Raw genomic sequence first — 17,781 nt, 5'->3', positions numbered from 1 at the left:
GTCCCCCCACTTCTTTTTTTAGGACTTGTGCCCTAGTCTCATGTCCTTTAACATAAAGCAAATCCCTAACCACCGAGGCTGGACCAGGCTACCCCAACATGACCCGTAGTACAGCATCCTTCCGCGCCTGGAGTGTAGTCCCTCGTCTAATATTCAAAGCCTGATTCAGTGTGTGCCAGAAGCATATTAGTTTACCTGAGGTTCCAGAGAGGACCTACCGTTAATGCAGCAGGTGCAGTGCCACCGGGGTCCACAGCCCTGAGGGCCCAATTGAACCCTGATAATTGATGTATATGCCTACCCCAGCAGAAGTCAAATTGGCCCTTTCTCTTGCTTCCACCAGGGCTGAGGGCATCCTCGTCTGCCGTCAGGCGCTGCTGCGTCCACACTGCAGCCTCATCAGTGAGGGGAGCCTGATGCTGTGCGCAGAGCTCCCCCCGCGGCGCGCGCCGTTGGTTCATGCCAGTGTCTCCCCGGGCTGGCGCCATCTTCCTGCGGGAAGTGAAGACGCCGCCGCACTCCCCCCTGACAGCCGGTGCTTTGCTTGCTTTGGACAGCACGGCGGGTTGTGTGCTGTCGTATTTCCAGCAGCGCGGTCCGTCACACCTAGGGTAGCCGCAGAGTGGTATTTTAGGAGGGTGTTACAGGAGCGTGCCATGAAGCAGGTATTTCAAGGCGCTCCTGTGCGGTTTACCACACGTCCTATTAATAAAGGCACTCAGTAGTTGGAAGCAAGTTATGCGGTAACCTCGCCGTTTCCACCGCTGCCCCGTGAGTCACAGAGGGATGAAGAGATGCTTCAGGGAGCACAGAGGTGTCTGTCAGGAGCCCCGGCCCACAAGTGAGGCCCCGACCACCGACCTACCACACCCCACCCCACCTCAAACAGGACAGGCCGTCCCCTCAAAGGCTGTCCACTATGTACTGTGGTCTCCGGGCAGGGTGGTCTGACCACGCCGTGGTGGACAAGGCTCCTGTTTGCTCCTTTGCTTGGACAGAAAATGCCACATCACTGTGTCCACACTAGACTGCGGTACGTGTGTGTGTGCACGTCTGCACGCCATGTGGTTGGCGGGTTCACCTGGTCAGGTACTATCATTACCTTTTAATAGAACTCCTTGCTTTCGGATACACCCCCGCACCTACAGATTCTTTCTGGATTCGAATCTCCTAGGAGCTGAAAGTAATATTTTATGTCGTGCATCATAGTGCCTTATGCAGTTTCTAAGCGCTGTAAATAACAGTTGTAACTGAGTTTAATAGCACTCAGTTTACTGACCTGGCCATGATCCAAACACGTATCATAGCGGATATCAAGTTGTGCTTTAACTCTCTGAGCCATCTCACCTATTTAAGGAGGGCTGGCCATTCCAGGGTTCTCAGAACTATCCTGGTGGAATTCATGACGCTCATCGTTGCTATGGTACACCCCTGCCAGTACCAACCACACAAGGACCTTTTATAATCAGACTAAAGACAGGTATGCACAGTGCATTGGAGCTGTTCACTGAAAGCAAAGTGCAAGGTGGTGCAAACCTCACCTCGGCCTGTGCTAGCTCTGGAATTAGACTTTAAAGGGGCCATCCGGTGGGTGATGTCACAATATATCTTAAACCCCAAGCAGACATCATAAAAAAACATTCTCGAATGCCAGTGGTCGATTGTTGGTGATACCGGGCGGGGTAAAGAGAACCTCTTGTTCCTCCGCACCGATGCCCGTCTTCATCAGTCGTATGTCAGACATCAGCGGTTCCGCTGGAGATCCCACAGCCGGTGCATCAGCGCTGTGACCCGTCACGAAGGGGTGGGGAATTGAATGAGATATTGCGATATAGTCCCACCTCATCTGCACGGCAACGTCTGGAACTGCAATCTGTACCCTGGTGCAGCCAGACAGCAGTGTAGACCACGTTGTTGAGGAGTTACCATGGTGTAGGATCTCAGCGTCTGCACAGGCTCACAGGTAAGAGCGGCCTCTGTGAGACACATCATAAGAGATTCCTTCACCTGACGTCCCAAGCTGGGCCTGGGGAAGAGGGGAGCCTGTGGTCTCTGATGGCACACAGCACTGATGGGTCATTCTAATAGAATACCCCAAAGTATGATTAGATTCTTCCATACAACATCTTGTGGAACAGAGAAGGAAGAATGGCTGAGTCCAGTACAGTGTTCTGGAACTGCGAAGATAAGAGTTGTTTCTGCTCAATACCTTGAGCAGTGGTGAAGGCTGGGTAAGTAACCCTTTTAGAATACCCCCTGTGAGTGCCAAAGTAGAAATGGTTGTTCCCACTCTTTGCATAGACCCTATGTGCAGTGCAAGCTTCCACCCTTACTGCAGTCCCAGTTTCCACCCATCTTCCACTGCTCCTCCTGGAGGCCTCCTGTCCGGGTTTCCACTCTACCATTAGACACTGCTTTCGTTTAATCTCCAGATCTAACTTCGCTCGGCCTACAGTGCAAACTTCCATCCTACCTTGAGCTGTAAGTTTTTTCCTGCTACCACTCAAAGAATCTGCTCTCCCTCAGGCTATAACTTCTCCCTACTTTCAGTCCAAGCTTATCCCTTGTCTTGAGGTCTAACGTCTGTCATATCTCACAACTAGCTTTTCTCCTACTTCCTAACCTATTTTCCACCCTATTCCCACCCACAGACTCTACCTCTCCTTCAACCTTACCTCCACCCTAACAGAAGTCTAGTTTCCACATACTTCCAACACTAGCTTTCCCCCAGATTGAGTTCTTGGACTACTCTACTTCCAGTCCATGCTTCACCCTGTCCCTGGTCCTTGTAATGCACCTAATGTAGCATAACCTATGTATTTGTAAAGTGCAAGCTCACAACCAAAGGGTATCTTGGAGCTGAATACCCAATTCAGAAATATGCATTTTATCAACCTCAGAAGGATGAAAGGCAAAGTTAACCCACCAGGAAATGTTTGTGACAATGAGGAAAAACATAGATTCCTGCAGTGGAAGAATGAGTTCACTGAACGACCACCTCCTGCCGTTGTCTCCACCATAATTCCTGTTCTATCTTTGAATCCAACTCATGTCCTACCACCCACCTTAGTTCCATTAATAGTCTCCAACCCACCTCTAAATCTATCTTCCACCAGAACCTCGTCTTTAGCTTCCCCTCCTAGTTCCGACCATTACTCCAGGGTTCCATATGTAACTCTTTCCTCCCTTTAAACCTAGCACTAGCAGAAAGTTCCACTTTAACCTAAGAAATGGTTTCCAGTCTAACCACAGTCCTGGTTTCGACCCTTCACATAGAACACATTTTTACTCTAGACCGAGTCCTGAATACCACTCAAGCTGCGAGAACTTCAGAGTTACATAATCCAAATCTTCTAGTCTCGCTTACGGCCATCACTTCAGTCTAAACTTCAAGCTAACCTGTCTAACTGTTAACCAGAACTTCAAAGCCCTACACAACGCCGGGCCAGAATACCTGAACAGCAGCATGGACTTTAACCAACCTGCCAGACACCTACGGTCTGCCTCACTCTCAGTCGCACACACTCCAGCATCCGCAAAATCAAAACTGGAGGTCGCTCGTGCTCCTACCGCACACCCAAGACATGGAGCGACCTCCCTCAACACATCAGAGCCTCCTCCTCACTTCTTGAGTTCCTCAAGAAGCTGTAGACCTGCCACTTGGTACAAGCACCTTGAGACCACAAACCTACACACCTGCGCTATACAATTTAATATAACATAACAATCTGTCTTGCTGTTAATCAGAACTTCAAGTTGATTTGTCTTTCTATTAACCACAACATCAAGCTAACCTGTCAAACTGTTAACTAGAACCTCAGCCTGACCTGTTTTACGGTTAACCAGAGCTTCAAGCTAACCTATGTTGACTGTTCATCAAAACTACAGGCGGACCTGGCTTACTGCTGAGCAGACCCTCAAGCTAACCTGAATGTGAACCAGAATTTAAAGCTAGCATGTCTTGGCTGTTAACCAGAACTTCAAACTAACCCAACCATTAACCATTGATTTGACATTGGCTTCACCTGTGGAGGATATTGTAACTTTCAAAGAAATTTCTAATCCGAACTGCACCTTGATAATTGTGGATTCTGTCTCAGTTTTTAATGATAGAAATCCTTAAATTAACCTTATGCAAATCAAAATGGTTGTTACCTTAACAATGACAGCAGTGAGTTACATGTGCACGTGCACACCGGAAGTCCCCAATGGAGCCGTAAAAGTCTATCTTGTGTAACAGAGTCTTAAATCCAGGTTTTATGATGACACTTAGCAATGAAACTCTTCGCTGTGCACGAACATCAAATGACTTTCTCATCAAAGGCTTCTTAAAATAGCTCCAGCTTCACACATCGTAAAGACAGAGGAACATGCGACACCTTAGGGAACATGCTAAAACACCATCCACATAAATCTTAGCATTTTATGCCATGCTATGTGTATTTGTGTAGTTGTCACAGGTGTAGTCTATTGGTGCTATGGGCTATCTGGGAACCCAAAGAAGATAGCACCGACACGGGCTGTGTGGGTGTCTCTTAGGGCACTGATTTATGAACTGGAGACTCCAGTCGACATTCGAAAATGAAATAGTTTGTTGAAACCATTTGTTTTCTATATCCAAAGTATTTTATTCATACTTCCATATGGATCAAAGCTTATTCATGTACTCATAGAAATACATTTCTCCTTGATGAATTGATCGTTCCGTGGAAGCTACCACTTTAGACATACGACTTCCCCGATGAAGGCTTATTGCCGAAATGCATTGGAAGTTTTGTGGTGATCAATTCATCAAGGAGAAATGTAAAATAGCCCGTGTCGGTGCTATCTTCTTTGTTTTGACTTCATACTCCTGAGCGGGGAGTTATCCTAGGAGCACGATAAAACATTACACACTATTGAATTAACCCAGCAGTGCACAGCCACTTACTTAAAGTCTATCTGGGAACCCACCAGGGCCGACTGGACATAGTAGGCACCAGGCATTTTCCCAGTGGGCCACCAGGGTGGGGGCCGGTTTTGAGCCCCTTAGGGCCGTTTTGTTAGAGGGCCGTTTTTGCAGCATATTGGCCCCTGTAACAAAATCGATGGGAACCGGCCCCCTGCTCGGCCGCACCCCAACCCCCGGGGGACCTGCTGAGCAATTTGCCAGGGCCGGTTTTAGTTCCCAGTCCGGCCCTGCCGCCTCCACTGTCGATGCAAGTCCTACTTCTATGTTTGTGGAATGCCCCGATTTTCAAAAGCTGGTCACTTCTGGGGGCAAGGAGTGGGGACTGTAGACTTTTCGATTTCGGTTTAATTACTGTTCCATCTGCTGCCTTGAATATCCTTGAGTCCAGGGGTACAGGGGAGTGCCAGGGGTACCAAGGGGAAAGCCACAGGTAAGAACCCTCACCTTTTATACCCAGAAATGCACTGCACCCCCAGGGAAAGAGTGTTCTATTAATGAGGTCCCGGTTACACAAGCGTTTATTTGTGTGTTGTTCTAAACCCTGCCTGAGCAAAGGGGCCATGAAATAAACCCTTCTCGAAATGGGACATTTCACCGTAAACTGTAATTCTTCTTTCTGCGGCCGAGCACAAATACCCCGAAATAGGCCCTCAAATTGTAGGATTTTTTGTCAAGTTCCCAGGAGACCTATTTGCATAAAATCCAAAATGTAAACATGTGCCAAGTACTAGGTCTTAGCACGTACTGCGTCCCCGGTGTCTTTGTCCTGCTTGGCCTCTATATATAAAACATTCCTTTCCATTGTTTAATGTATCCCCTTGTTTTTCCACTGGATGCCAGAGCAGAATATGCTTCTTATTCCGGGCAGTCAGACATGACACCAAGGCCAACCTTACCACATTGTTTCCAAGTGACCTGCGTGCCGCTTAGAGTGCCCGGCTGGCGGCACGGCCCATTGTGTGCAGTTGACACGCAAAAGGCAACATCATTTTTGGAACAATGAGATTGCTTTTTGCAATGGTTTAGATAAACACTAGTGCATGTCTTTTACTGTCCCCCCCCACGTAGGCAGCCATTGGCCGACTCTCCAGCCACTACTCGCTGAAGGTCAAACCGAGGCAGGCTGGCACGCCCTTCCCTTCAGTGCACTTCCTGGAATTTCACTAATATAACCACCGTCATTGCGACTCTATTTCAAGACATGAGGTTCACCAGCTCGGGCTCATCGCCCTCCCCACACATCCTATAAGCCATGGGCCAGCTCGTCAGCGTGCTTGCAGCTTGCCAAGAGCGGCCCACGCGTGCCCACATGCAGCGGTGTGGCTGCCAATCCAGGCTGTCCCTCTCCCTGTGTGGAGTACCATATAACCACCGCGCATGGTTTGAATTAAGCCCTTTTCTGGCATGAAGACGCAACTGTTCACGCGAAACCCACGCTGAACTCTCGTGCTGTTCATCGCTGGTAAACATGGCGGCTGTTTACAGGCAATGGAGAGGAGAAGATCTTTGAAGGCCTCCAGCATCTCGCATAAGGACGCGACACATCTCCAGGATGCACCTATGTCAGGAATATATCATTTGTAGAGGCCTCCTACTAACTAGTACCTACAGCCAATCTTTGAGCTGTGATAGGGGTCAAGAGCAAATATGGACAAATGTGTGTCAGATTATAATAGGGAGTCGATAACCTGGGCGCGTTCAGCCTACAGATATTGCATGTGCCTGGTTGGAGAGCCTTCATCTCAAGGCGCCTACAATTGCAAGCCCATGGAAGCATGGGAGACACCCATGCCTGCACTTCCACACTGCATCAGCCGCATTACAGGGTCATCTACCTTTACGGTACTGACCGTACAGTATAGTACGTAGGCTATGATACAGTTTGGTATGGCATGGTTTGGTAGGGTATTGTATGGTACGGTACAGTATGCTGTGATAAGGTAGGGTTAGGGTATTACACGATGGGGTACAGTAGGGTAGGGTATTGTCAAAAATATCCTAAAATGTCCTTAAAATAACAATCCCAGATCCACTCAGAAGTGGGCAATAGATTGTTGGTGTGCACATTGAATGTTTGACAAATGTGAGGAATGCGGAACACCACGTGATCAGAAACTATAGTCTGTAAGTGGAAAATACAGTGTGTGTATGTGTGTGAAATAGAAACAGAAAAGGGACATCGCATTTACTGATGTACTTAACAACAGAAATACACATTCAGTGGTAAATGGGAAAACGGCCCTTCCTTCACACCACTGCGGCAGAGATTTTGTTTACCACAGGTGCAGAGGCAGTAAAAACCTACATTCCGTGGAATGTTACTGGTTAGAGGTGTAACTCGCATTACAATGAACGAGTGGTGCCAGTCCGTCACTGCCTCTCATGTCCTTGTTTTTTTCTTTTGCAGTACGTGGTCATCCCTACGCGACGAGCGACGGCGGTGGCACTGCAGAGTTTTGCTTCGCACTTGTTGGGGGACGCTGGCAGCCCGTACCTGATTGGATTTGTAAGTCTAAAAACATATACCTTCATCACTAATGGAAACCTCAGTATCCAAGGTGGCAGCTGTGTCTTGATTTTAGCTAAATCCTGTATTTAATCTCGGCTGTGGTCCTTGCTCAAATGGCTCTATCAAAGACTAGGGGCCCGATTCACAGAACTAACTTAAGACAAAATCCTAAACTTACTACCATTTTGGTATTCACAGAAGGCACTTACTCATTTCGGTATTCACAGAAGACACTTACTCATTTCAGTATTCACAGAAGTTAGGAGTCCTAACTTTAGGACTCCTAAATGCCTTCTGTGAATACCGAAAGTCTTAAAATGAGGGTTTTTCTCAATTTAGTAGTAGCAAAGTTACTAACTTTACTACAACTAAATTGAGAAAAATCCTCATTTTAAGACTTTCGGTATTCACCGAAGGCATTTAGGAGTCCTAAAGTTAGGAGTCCTAACTTTACTACTACTAAATTGAGAAAAATCCTAATTTTAAGACTTTAGGTATTCACAGAAGGCATTTAGGAGTCCTAAAGTTAAGAGTCCTAACTTTACTACTACTAAACTGAAAAAAATGCCAATTTTAAGACTTTCGGTATTCACCGAAGGCATTTAGGAGTCCTAAAGTTAGGAGTCCTAACTTTGCTACTACTAAATTGAGAAAAATCCTCATTTTAAGACTTTAGGTATTCATAGAATGCATTTAGGAGTCCTAAAGTTAGGACTCCTAACTTCTGTGAATACCGAAATGAGTAAGTGTCTTCTGTGAATACCAAAATGAGTAAGTGTCTTCTGTGACTACCAAAATGGTAGTAAGTTTAGGATTTTGTCTTAAGTTAGTTCTGTAAATCGGGCCCTAGGTGCTGGAAGGCTCTAACTGTTTGTCCCACCCGGTCACTACCTGCAGAGTAAAGTGCTATGTACCTGATTTAAAGTGAGACCCCAAAAGCTGGACACAATATTCCAGATGAAGCCTCCAAAACTAGACAGAATGGCACAAATTATGGTCTCCACAAAGATGCACAGAGCACCAGAGGATTCCTGCAGAGCTACAATCAATGCACTAGAAATGGACCCAAAAACTGGACAAAACACTTCAGATGAAGCCCACAGAACTAGACCCAACTCGTGAGTGCAGTTGTTAACATAAGTTGTCTCTTCTGCTGGTTATCCCGCTCCCTGGGTACCACACCATACTTCTTGCTTGCCATAACAGCATCACATTGCCAGGGCCGGCCTTAGGCATGTGCAAGCTGTGCACCTGCACAGGGCCACCAAACCCCAGGGGCCACCACACCAATATATATCCTTAATATAATAATCCTCTGAGGATGGATACATATTTGCGTGGTGGCCCCTGGTAGGGATTTGGCGGCCTGTTCCACTTCTAAACACCCTGACCCCCCCCTCTTTACTGGCCTCCGCGCTCCGCCTCGCCCGGACCCCCTCTTCCGGGGTCCCCTACCTACACTCCCTGTCCAGGGCCACCATGACCCGCCCCTGACCATGAGCCACCCCTGACATTGCTTATCAGCTCTGAGGCCATTCAACAAGATGAGCTACAGATGCTCTCCTGTACACTGGGCTTTGGTGCCCCTGTTCTTTTATTTCTACACCCTGGTGCATGACTTTGCACATGGTAGCCCTGAAGCATTACCGAGACATAAAGGAGCCAGGCTTTTAGACACACAGATTATCCAAAAGGCCTTTAAGGGGTAAAGTGAGTCATGCGTCTGTCCCACCAGACGAGCAACTGACTGTGTCCCAGAACCACCTGTCATTCAAACGAATAAACAAATATGGGATTTCCCTATTTCCCCTACAGTCCAATGGCCTTTATCGCTGTTCTCCATCAAAATGGGTTATCAAACCCACCCAATTCGATGAAGCGAACATGTAGTAATATCAATGTGAGAACTGTCCAGTATACTTGTTTCACTGCTACCTTTCTGGACCTCCTTTGATGCTCCCTTAGTTTGAAGATCACTGATAGAGGGTGTTCTGTCAGTTGCCACCTGTCTGAGAACTTTGCTAAATTTTCTTAAGTCACTCTGTATTCTGTTCACGTTGGGTGTTTTACCTGGGACAGATCTCCCTTACTGAGTGGGGGCCACCCATTCTTCTACCAGCTTCTCGGCAAAGCCTGGACTCGATGGTTCTGATCCATCAAGGCTCGGCCCCGTCCTGGTGCCTCTTGGTGGCTGATCATGGGCTTTTCTCAAGTATCTTCTCATAGGCCAACAGCATCCATGTTCGTATCACATTTTGCCTCTATCGCTGTGAAATTGCACAGTTTATGGGACTCGTCTGGATTTCACTTCGCTCTCCTGGCACGCGTTACCGAAGCGGAGGTAGTAATTTAGCAGTTCTGTTCCCTGTAGGGGGTTCTGAATCGTTTCCCTTTGCCATCTGTTAAGAACTGCTGACAGCCTCAGTGCCCCGGCAGACATTTTGTGCCTGGCATCAAGCCATTGCATTTTCAGCTATTTTTATTCTGTAAAGTACGCGGTGGGTGCTGGCGGTGCACCACTGCAAGATGCGCTCGCGAACCCTGTTGTCGAGCTGTCCTGCTTCACATATACCTCCTGGTTCAGGGTTTGTTTAGTGTTCCACTGGACCAGGTGCTCCTTAATAAGAAGCCTGAAGGGCTATTACATCAATAGAAGCTCGCATCTTGGTAGCCACGCTCATAGGCCTCCCCGGAGAACGCGCTTGAGCATCAAGGAATGGATTTATACTTCATCCTCGGGGCTTTGTGACAGCACCCTTTGTATTATTTAAAAGGAAAAAAAACCTTCATGCATGACAGTAGCAGAGTGATGTGGACACAGCCTGAATTCTGGCCACGGATAGACATGCGCAGGAGTGGAAGAAAGCACGCGGCAACCAATTCTCAGACAAGTAATGAAGAACGTCAATCTTGCAGGCCACAAGGTTCCCAGGGGTGTTAGTGTGAGGGCAAGAAAGCTTTGGGGCAAACATCCTTATAATTTGGTGCCACCGAGCAGCGCTGTACGGCAAACAAGGGGACGCAGGGGAAGGAGGCCAGGTTACAACCACCTGGAACCGATGAAATGCAGCAACTGCAGAGCAAGTCCGACAATGTGCAAGTCGGTGACCCGGGCATCATGCTGCTACCACAAATATCATCCGATCAAAATTGGTAGCAATTTCCCTGTTTAATGGCCTCGGATTAGAACCCGCAGCCTACATGCTAGGGCGGTCCTTTAACCATCGCAAGCCTCTGGGTGGGTATTAGACCTTCATTCGAATCGCAGCCTCCACCATGTGCCTGGTTAATGTAGAAAGCGGAAGCTCAGAGGCTCAAATAAGTCCCACATAACCTACATCATTCACGACCTACGATTCACCATGAAAATCTTCATGGTCGTGCAAAAGCCACCATATTTTCACTTCTTTTTACCTCTAATTTTTTTTGTTGTTGTTGTCCGTAGCCATGTTTTTGAATGGGGTATAAGCCACCATCATCATCCTTTCATTTTTCAAATTTCCTTGTCTCACACTGTTTAGTAGTTATGTGCTTTAGGTCCAGAATGGCCATGTTCTATTTCAAGATTACCTTCTGCACTTATGTTGATGTCTCTTAGCCTTCCAACCCGGTAGTGGCTCGTACGGATCATGACTGGGGGGGGGAGGAGGTGGTGGGGTGTATCGGGTAAAGAAAAAGAAATCACACTTACCTCCTCGCCCCTCCTCGTCGTCCATCTAGCATCTTCTTCTCTCCTAAGCCAATCACAACACTGCAATGCAGAGTTGTGATTGGTCTGAGCACCGTTGTTCGTTGCTCAGACGGGGACTTGGAGCCTGGGCATGTTCTCCACCCAGGCTGTGATGCAGCCTGGGTGGAGAACATGCAAAGTGCGGCCAAACATTCATGCACACTTACAGAGTGCCTACCGCTCTTCTGTCAGCAGACAGAACAGCCACACCCCACCTGCAAAGCTGCCACAGCAGGAAAAAAGAAAATTATAACATAGAGTTATTATCATTGTATTTTTCCTTTATTTACATTGCTTAAATGAGCGGGCCAACGCGCCTCTGCCATAGCGGAGGAGCCGCCACTGTTCCGACAACCACCTTCCTCCCAAGTGCCCGTTAGCTATCCTCAAGACAAATTGCTCTTCTTTTGTGCTGCAAGCCACTGAATAAATAAAATGCTAATGTTTTATTTATTCATTGCTTTGCTGTCACATTTTTCAGAGAACACCATGATATGCACAGATTACTTTTGAAGTTGCGGGTCACATTCAACGGAGGCCCAGTGGCCTTCAGGCCCCATAGGCAACCAATCCCCTGTGACCAGTGTCTCACTAGATATGTCGGTAGGCCAAGGGCATCCGTGGCACGAGCCCAGAGAGCATCCATCTGTTCAGATCTACAGTATTCCACCAACTCTGGGTGGACGGGTATTTACAATTCGCAAATATGGGTTTTACAATTCACTCCAGCTCTACCTGAGAGTCAGGCTGAGTGGCCAATGTTTCATCCCAGTACATGACCTTATTTTTAGGTCTAGGTTTTAACAGTGCAGCTGCCAAACAGTCTGTTTGCTAACAATAAGCATAGAATGAGTATTAGATCTGCCCTTTTGGCTTTCTTCAACTAGCCCCTTTAGCGATTGGCTACAAACATTGTCGGTCATGTCTTAGATCAGCCCAATGGATAATTCATCTCTCACCTAATGCTGCTGGCAGTGTGGATGTATCCTTCCGCCTCCACTCAAGTGCTTGCATTGAACTGCAGGAGAAACTACTTTACAACTGTAGCCCTGTACGCTCCAGCTGGCATACCCTCGCCAACCCTGCGCATGTAACACTTTAGAGGCGGAGCAATTGTCTTTACCAGTGCTTGTTTGATATTTTTTTCAATTTACAAATTCTTCTTCTCTCGTCTTCAACACATCATTGCAGATTATAGTGATGCCTCCCTTATCAGGGGAGGTTTTATTTAACCAAAGAATACAGGTTTCATCTTCCGACTCAGTCAACGGACAGTCACCAAATGAGTCTACTGTTGGAAAATGGGTTGGGGGAAACATTATCTTTAATCGACACTTTCCCTTATTTCTTAATCACTTTATCGTCTTTTATGTATGAAATCATTGCAGAATCGCAGGCAGTGGAGAGACATATACAGTCCAATGCGTACAACCACCAAAGGAATGCTGGTCCTTTCACACTAGGCAACCAACCCTATTCATTTGGCCAAGCGATGGTGCCTCAACAGGACGCGTCTTGTTGATCTTGTCCCCAGGAAACAAACAACCACCAGGACGCATCAGTCAAACATCCCATGGGCTGCAAATGCACCATGTTTCGCCAAAGCTATGCCAAGAAACGGTGCTTCAACAGAACACCACTCTCCTTATAACAATCAACCACATTTGGCCAGTAGATATTGTCCTCACACAACAAACATCTAACAGAACCCAGTAGACAAACATCCCAGGAGCAACACGCGCACATTGTGTCACCAAAGCCATGCAGTTGGCTATTCTTGGTGCCTCACCAGAAGCACACCATGCTCATCACACTATCAAAGTAGCCACCTAAACCATGCCATATACACGCCTACAACACATTGCACCTGGCAATCAATGCCTGTCCACAGGACTAACTATTCTGGCCGGGCAATGGACCAATATTCACCATGGCTGTGAGAATAAAAGAGCACGATCACCGATGCACCTGTTTCACTATCATGAAACTATAAAGTGTCTGATCTTCAATTCACTAACAATACATGACATCATTATTCCCCCCAAAATTGAAACTCTTACAAAAATGCGCAGTGGCCGCCAAGACGGCAAAAGCATTACACAGTTGTGAAAATAGTATAAATACACTATACAGGTGCTGATAATCTAATATAACCTAACTTCGAAGGGTTGTGAATCTGTTTTGTATGGCCTTGGACGGTCCTGCAATGCAAGTCACTGCTACAGTAGTAGTCGTATGCAGTCTAAAAATCTGAAAATGTTACCTTAAAAGTCATCAGATTAAATGCTAGTGCTGATACATGGTAATGTGTACACTTGTGGGCTATTAATGTAACAAAGTAGCATCTGTATCTTCCGCCATGTCGTCTGCTGTCAGCAGCACACCATCTGTTCAAAAAGTGTGTCTAACAAGTTCAGCCTTAAAAACACTTACGTTCATCCATCACACTTAGCTGCTGAGGCCTTTCCACTGGCACCCTCTGTTCTGAAGCCTACAGCTCACCTTAGGTGCTGCTGTACTGTTCAGCAGGAAAAATAATTGAAAAATTGGCCTGAAGGATAATATTAGAATCATCAGTCACCGAGTTGTGCCAGGTGACTTCCACCATGACTCATTTAAAAGCCTGCAGTAAATTCAGGGGTTACAACCCACTGTAGTAACAACATTACCACACGGTTTGGCCGCTGGATTTAGAGTTTTGTGCTCATAGATGGGTACTAGCTCCTGACAACAACATCATATCATGTTTTCTACATGTATTTGCACTTTCTTAGCACCAGCTTTTTGGTGGTGGTGTCTGTTGTAGTCACTTTGGTTCGCAGCTGCACTGCGTCACTGCGTAATGGCAGGATTGCGCCGTATTTAAGGCATACGGCACATTCCTGAATTTCCCCCCTGCGCTGGTGCACAATGGGCTGCCTCGCACCAACGTATGCACCCTTGCACCATGGTCCAAGGGTGCCTGCCTTGCATGCAGGATTGTTTTTGCACAGGAAGGGTCACTTTCCTGCACAAAAACAATCCTGAGAGGCTTTTTCTCCTTTCTATGTGTGCTGCAGAACGTAGCACATTCAGAAAGAGGTAAAAACAAGGAGAAATAACAATGTTTCTCCTCATTACACTCTCCTGGGAAGGCATAAGATTTTGCCACATTTCCAGGTTACAAGTCCTTGTAAATCTGGGAATAGGTCAAAATCCATGGGAGTTGCGTGGGAACACCCACCGCAACGCCCATAGAATGCCTACCCAGAGCAGAGTAGCTCAACGCAGCGATTTTCGCTGCGTTGACCTACTCTAGATTTATGAGGCCACTCTGGATACTTACATTTGACTTGGAGGTTTGTGTTGCGCATCTACCACATTGTGTGGTGCAAACGCAACGCAAGCCTTCTATAAATATCCCCCCTGGTTACTTCACATTTCTGCCACTGTCACAGGCCTGCACATGTCTTTAATGGGCGGGATTCGAGTACCGACACCTCTTTATTTCACTAAGTAGTACCAGCGTTTATGAGCCAGAAGCTGGCAGTGAAATACTTTTATTTAAAGTACTGAATGTTCTGTGGGTTCCCTGTCCGCACAAAAAAACACTGAATGCAGTTCAACGATTGATACAACTTTATGGCAAGCGGCTTGGCGTAGTTACAGAAGAGATTTACTCAAGCACATGTATGTTGCTAAGAACACCAAAGTGTGTGTTCCACAGTTAAGGCCAGGTTAGAACGCAAGATAAATACATTCTTAGACCTGTGTGGCTGATGTAGACAGCTGGGCACCTCTAGTCTACAGTGGGAAAGTGTATGGAAAACAAAATAATAGTATTGCACTACTGAGAATACAGACAATGGGTAATCGATTTCCTGGAAAATAAATTAAAAGAAACACTGTTTTCAACAAATAATACACAAAAAGCCAAGAACAGAACAGTAAAAAATAATAATAATAATATGAATTTGCTGTTTTAAAAAAAAGAATTAAGAAACCCATGGAGACCAAGGTAGAGTAAGGTTCAGTATGGAAGTTGTTAAGAGGAGGAATTTAGGTATGGAATAGAACCACCGACAAAAAAAGTGGAAAGAGATGGAGTATGCAAAGAGAATATAAAATCGCTTTTAAAAAAGTATATGAAAGGAGTTTAGTGGTTTATCTGACCCAAAATAATGGAAAAAAAGGAAGAGAAGGTCGAGGTAGGAGGAGGGTTGGAAGAAAAAAACATTAAAAAGAGGGCAAAGGGTTTGGAGTGTCACTCCTGAAACAGCAATTTATTATTTAAAACAAGTGAAATGTCATCCAGTGAAGGATTTGGAAAAAAACTAATGACAAACACCTCGTAGAAAACTCAACAAACAGAACCATTTTTTAAGATTAATAGTATTTATGCTTTATTTATGGTCGCTGCCATTTATTTTGAAAATTTCGAGTAAACAGTTTAGGTAGAATGCTTTCTTGAATTAAGACTTCTCGGACTAGCCTGCGGTAGCATATTATGCACTATTTTGTCCGTTGCCCATTTCCGGCTTATGCACTCAGATTACTCCATGTGTCTGTCCGGGGTGATGTGGATTATTTCCTCATTTTGTCTCAGCCACCTCTGCTGAGGATAATCACATGAATGTGCTGCTCTTTGTGTGAAGCACCTCCTTCCATTACAACTCAGCCTCTTCCGGGTAGACTTCAAATAATTACATTTTTCCTCCTAGAATGTGCACATCCTGTTTCCTGCAGAGACAGTTCTGATGCACAGAAGTGTCGATTTCACAGCTTCCCATCCGGCCTTTACTTCCAAACCAAAGAGATTTCAATGCACACATCTCCCTTCAAAGGATTTCTGGGTCAAACTGGGCGCCATGTTGATGGCTCTGCTTTGGAATGTCTGCAGTCTGTCTTAATCATGACTGTGTATTTGCAAACGTGCTTAGCCAATCAGAGCTAGCACAGATGTTACCTAAAGAGAGCTCTGTAAACAGTAGTTATGCTTGTCCAATCTGGTACATTTAAGTCCATGAAGGGGTGAATTTTGGGTACTCCACGGCGGGTCAGAGGATGTGCTGGGAATTCCTAGCCGACATGAAAAAACAATCACTGGCCTCCCTTCTCATCCTGCCGTCTTGCCTCTCCCAGCAATGAGAAATGAGTTCCATCGATTGGGAACACAATGGGCGCCAACGGTCAACAAACAAGGCCTTCCGGGCAGGGGGTAATGACCGGCTGCCCTAGGCGGTTGGTAAGGAAATGTCTTAAGACTTGGTGAGAGTGTTTTTTCCCTGTGTCACCCAGGCTCTTAGATTGTCTATTCCTTTTGCTTTCTCTAGATCTCCGACCTGATACAACAGAGCACCACCGAGTCCCCGCTCTGGGAGTTCCTCAGTTTGGGCTACGCCCTCATGCTTTGCCCATTCGTCGTCGTGTTGGGCGGGATGTTCTTCCTAGCCACCGCCCTCTTCTTCCTGGAGGACCGTGCAAAAGCTGAGCAGCAGTAAGTAGCCACATTTACCACTGTGTGTTTTCAAGCAAGCTGAACACCTCTTATATTTATGGCCAATTCACAATGTGTTTTGTAGATCCTTCCAGCATGAACAAAATTGGCTAATTTGACATATCTTCCAGTAGCCAAGTAACCTTGTTCATCAACAGCCGACTCACCCTCTCCATCTAGGGTAACTTGTCATGTGCACTAATACCCAACTCACTGTTTGCACCAATGCCCTACTCACTGTGTGCACCACTGGCCAACTGTTTGCAGCAATGGCTACCTCAACATGGCCATCAATGGCCTTCTCATTATCTGCACTGACTGATGTTTGTGCCTCCTCTTGCCCCTTCTCCCCTGCCCAGCCCCCAGAACACAACAGGCATTGGTGGGTTTCTACCGGTTACAATCAAAAAAGCGTGTTACTCACCTCTGAACAGTGAAATTCATGGCGATTTAAAAGGGATTATGAGGTGTTGCGGGTGGCTTTTGTTATCCCAGTATATGCTACTCCTCCACCAGTGCATGTCACATTAATAGCACTGCAGCTGTTTTATTGTGGGAAAGGATATTTTCAGACATTGCTACTGCAGTGTCTCTCCAGAGGCAGGCACCGTGCCCGACAGGACTGCTCTAGCCAAGCTGCAGCCCGGAGTAGCGTTCCTCTGCGGGCCAGAAGCCTGCCAGGCAGGGTGCAGCATGGCATGCTGCTTTTTGTGGGGATTAAGTGCATTATCTCAGCAGGTCTGGAGTGGCACGTGCCAACCTGAGCCTCAGGTTTCATCAAATGAAAAAAATCCTCGCTGGCAGGTGCCATAGCTACCATCCCAGGCCTGTCCCTGCAGGAGAGAGGCTTTAGGGCACGACCAGGCCGCCATCTTGGGAGTTCAAGTTCAAGTTCAGAAATTTGTATAGCGCACTGCTCACCCTAAGGGTCTCAAGGCGCTTGAGGGAGGGAGGTGAATTTACTTATCGAATATCCAGGTTTTTAGTTGCTTTCTGAAAGAGAGGTGGTTCTGAGTAAGGCGGAGGTGAATGGGGAGAGAATTCTAGGTTTTAGCCGCTAAGTAGGAGAAGGATCTTCCCCCCATGGTGGATCTGTGGATGCGCGGGATTGCGGC

General features: G+C 46.6%; 1 protein-coding gene across 2 annotated transcripts in view; it reads left to right on the top strand.

The window, feature by feature from the left end:
- SPNS2 (SPNS lysolipid transporter 2, sphingosine-1-phosphate) overlaps window positions 1-17,781 on the top strand; it is a 296,234-nt gene that overhangs the window by 232,616 nt on the left and 45,837 nt on the right. For both annotated transcript variants that reach the window (XM_078679449.1, XM_078679450.1), the window contains exons 10-11: window positions 7,359-7,457; window positions 16,503-16,666. In XM_078679449.1, coding sequence (XP_078535575.1) covers window positions 7,359-7,457; window positions 16,503-16,666 — 263 coding nt within the window. The remainder of the gene's footprint in view (window positions 1-7,358; window positions 7,458-16,502; window positions 16,667-17,781) is intronic.

Source organism: Lissotriton helveticus, chromosome 3_1, assembly GCF_964261635.1.
Source record: "Lissotriton helveticus chromosome 3_1, aLisHel1.1, whole genome shotgun sequence".
NCBI classification, from domain to species: domain Eukaryota; kingdom Metazoa; phylum Chordata; class Amphibia; order Caudata; family Salamandridae; genus Lissotriton; species Lissotriton helveticus.
Note: the sequence above shows the minus strand (reverse complement) of the source record. Positions and strands in the feature narration are given on the sequence as shown.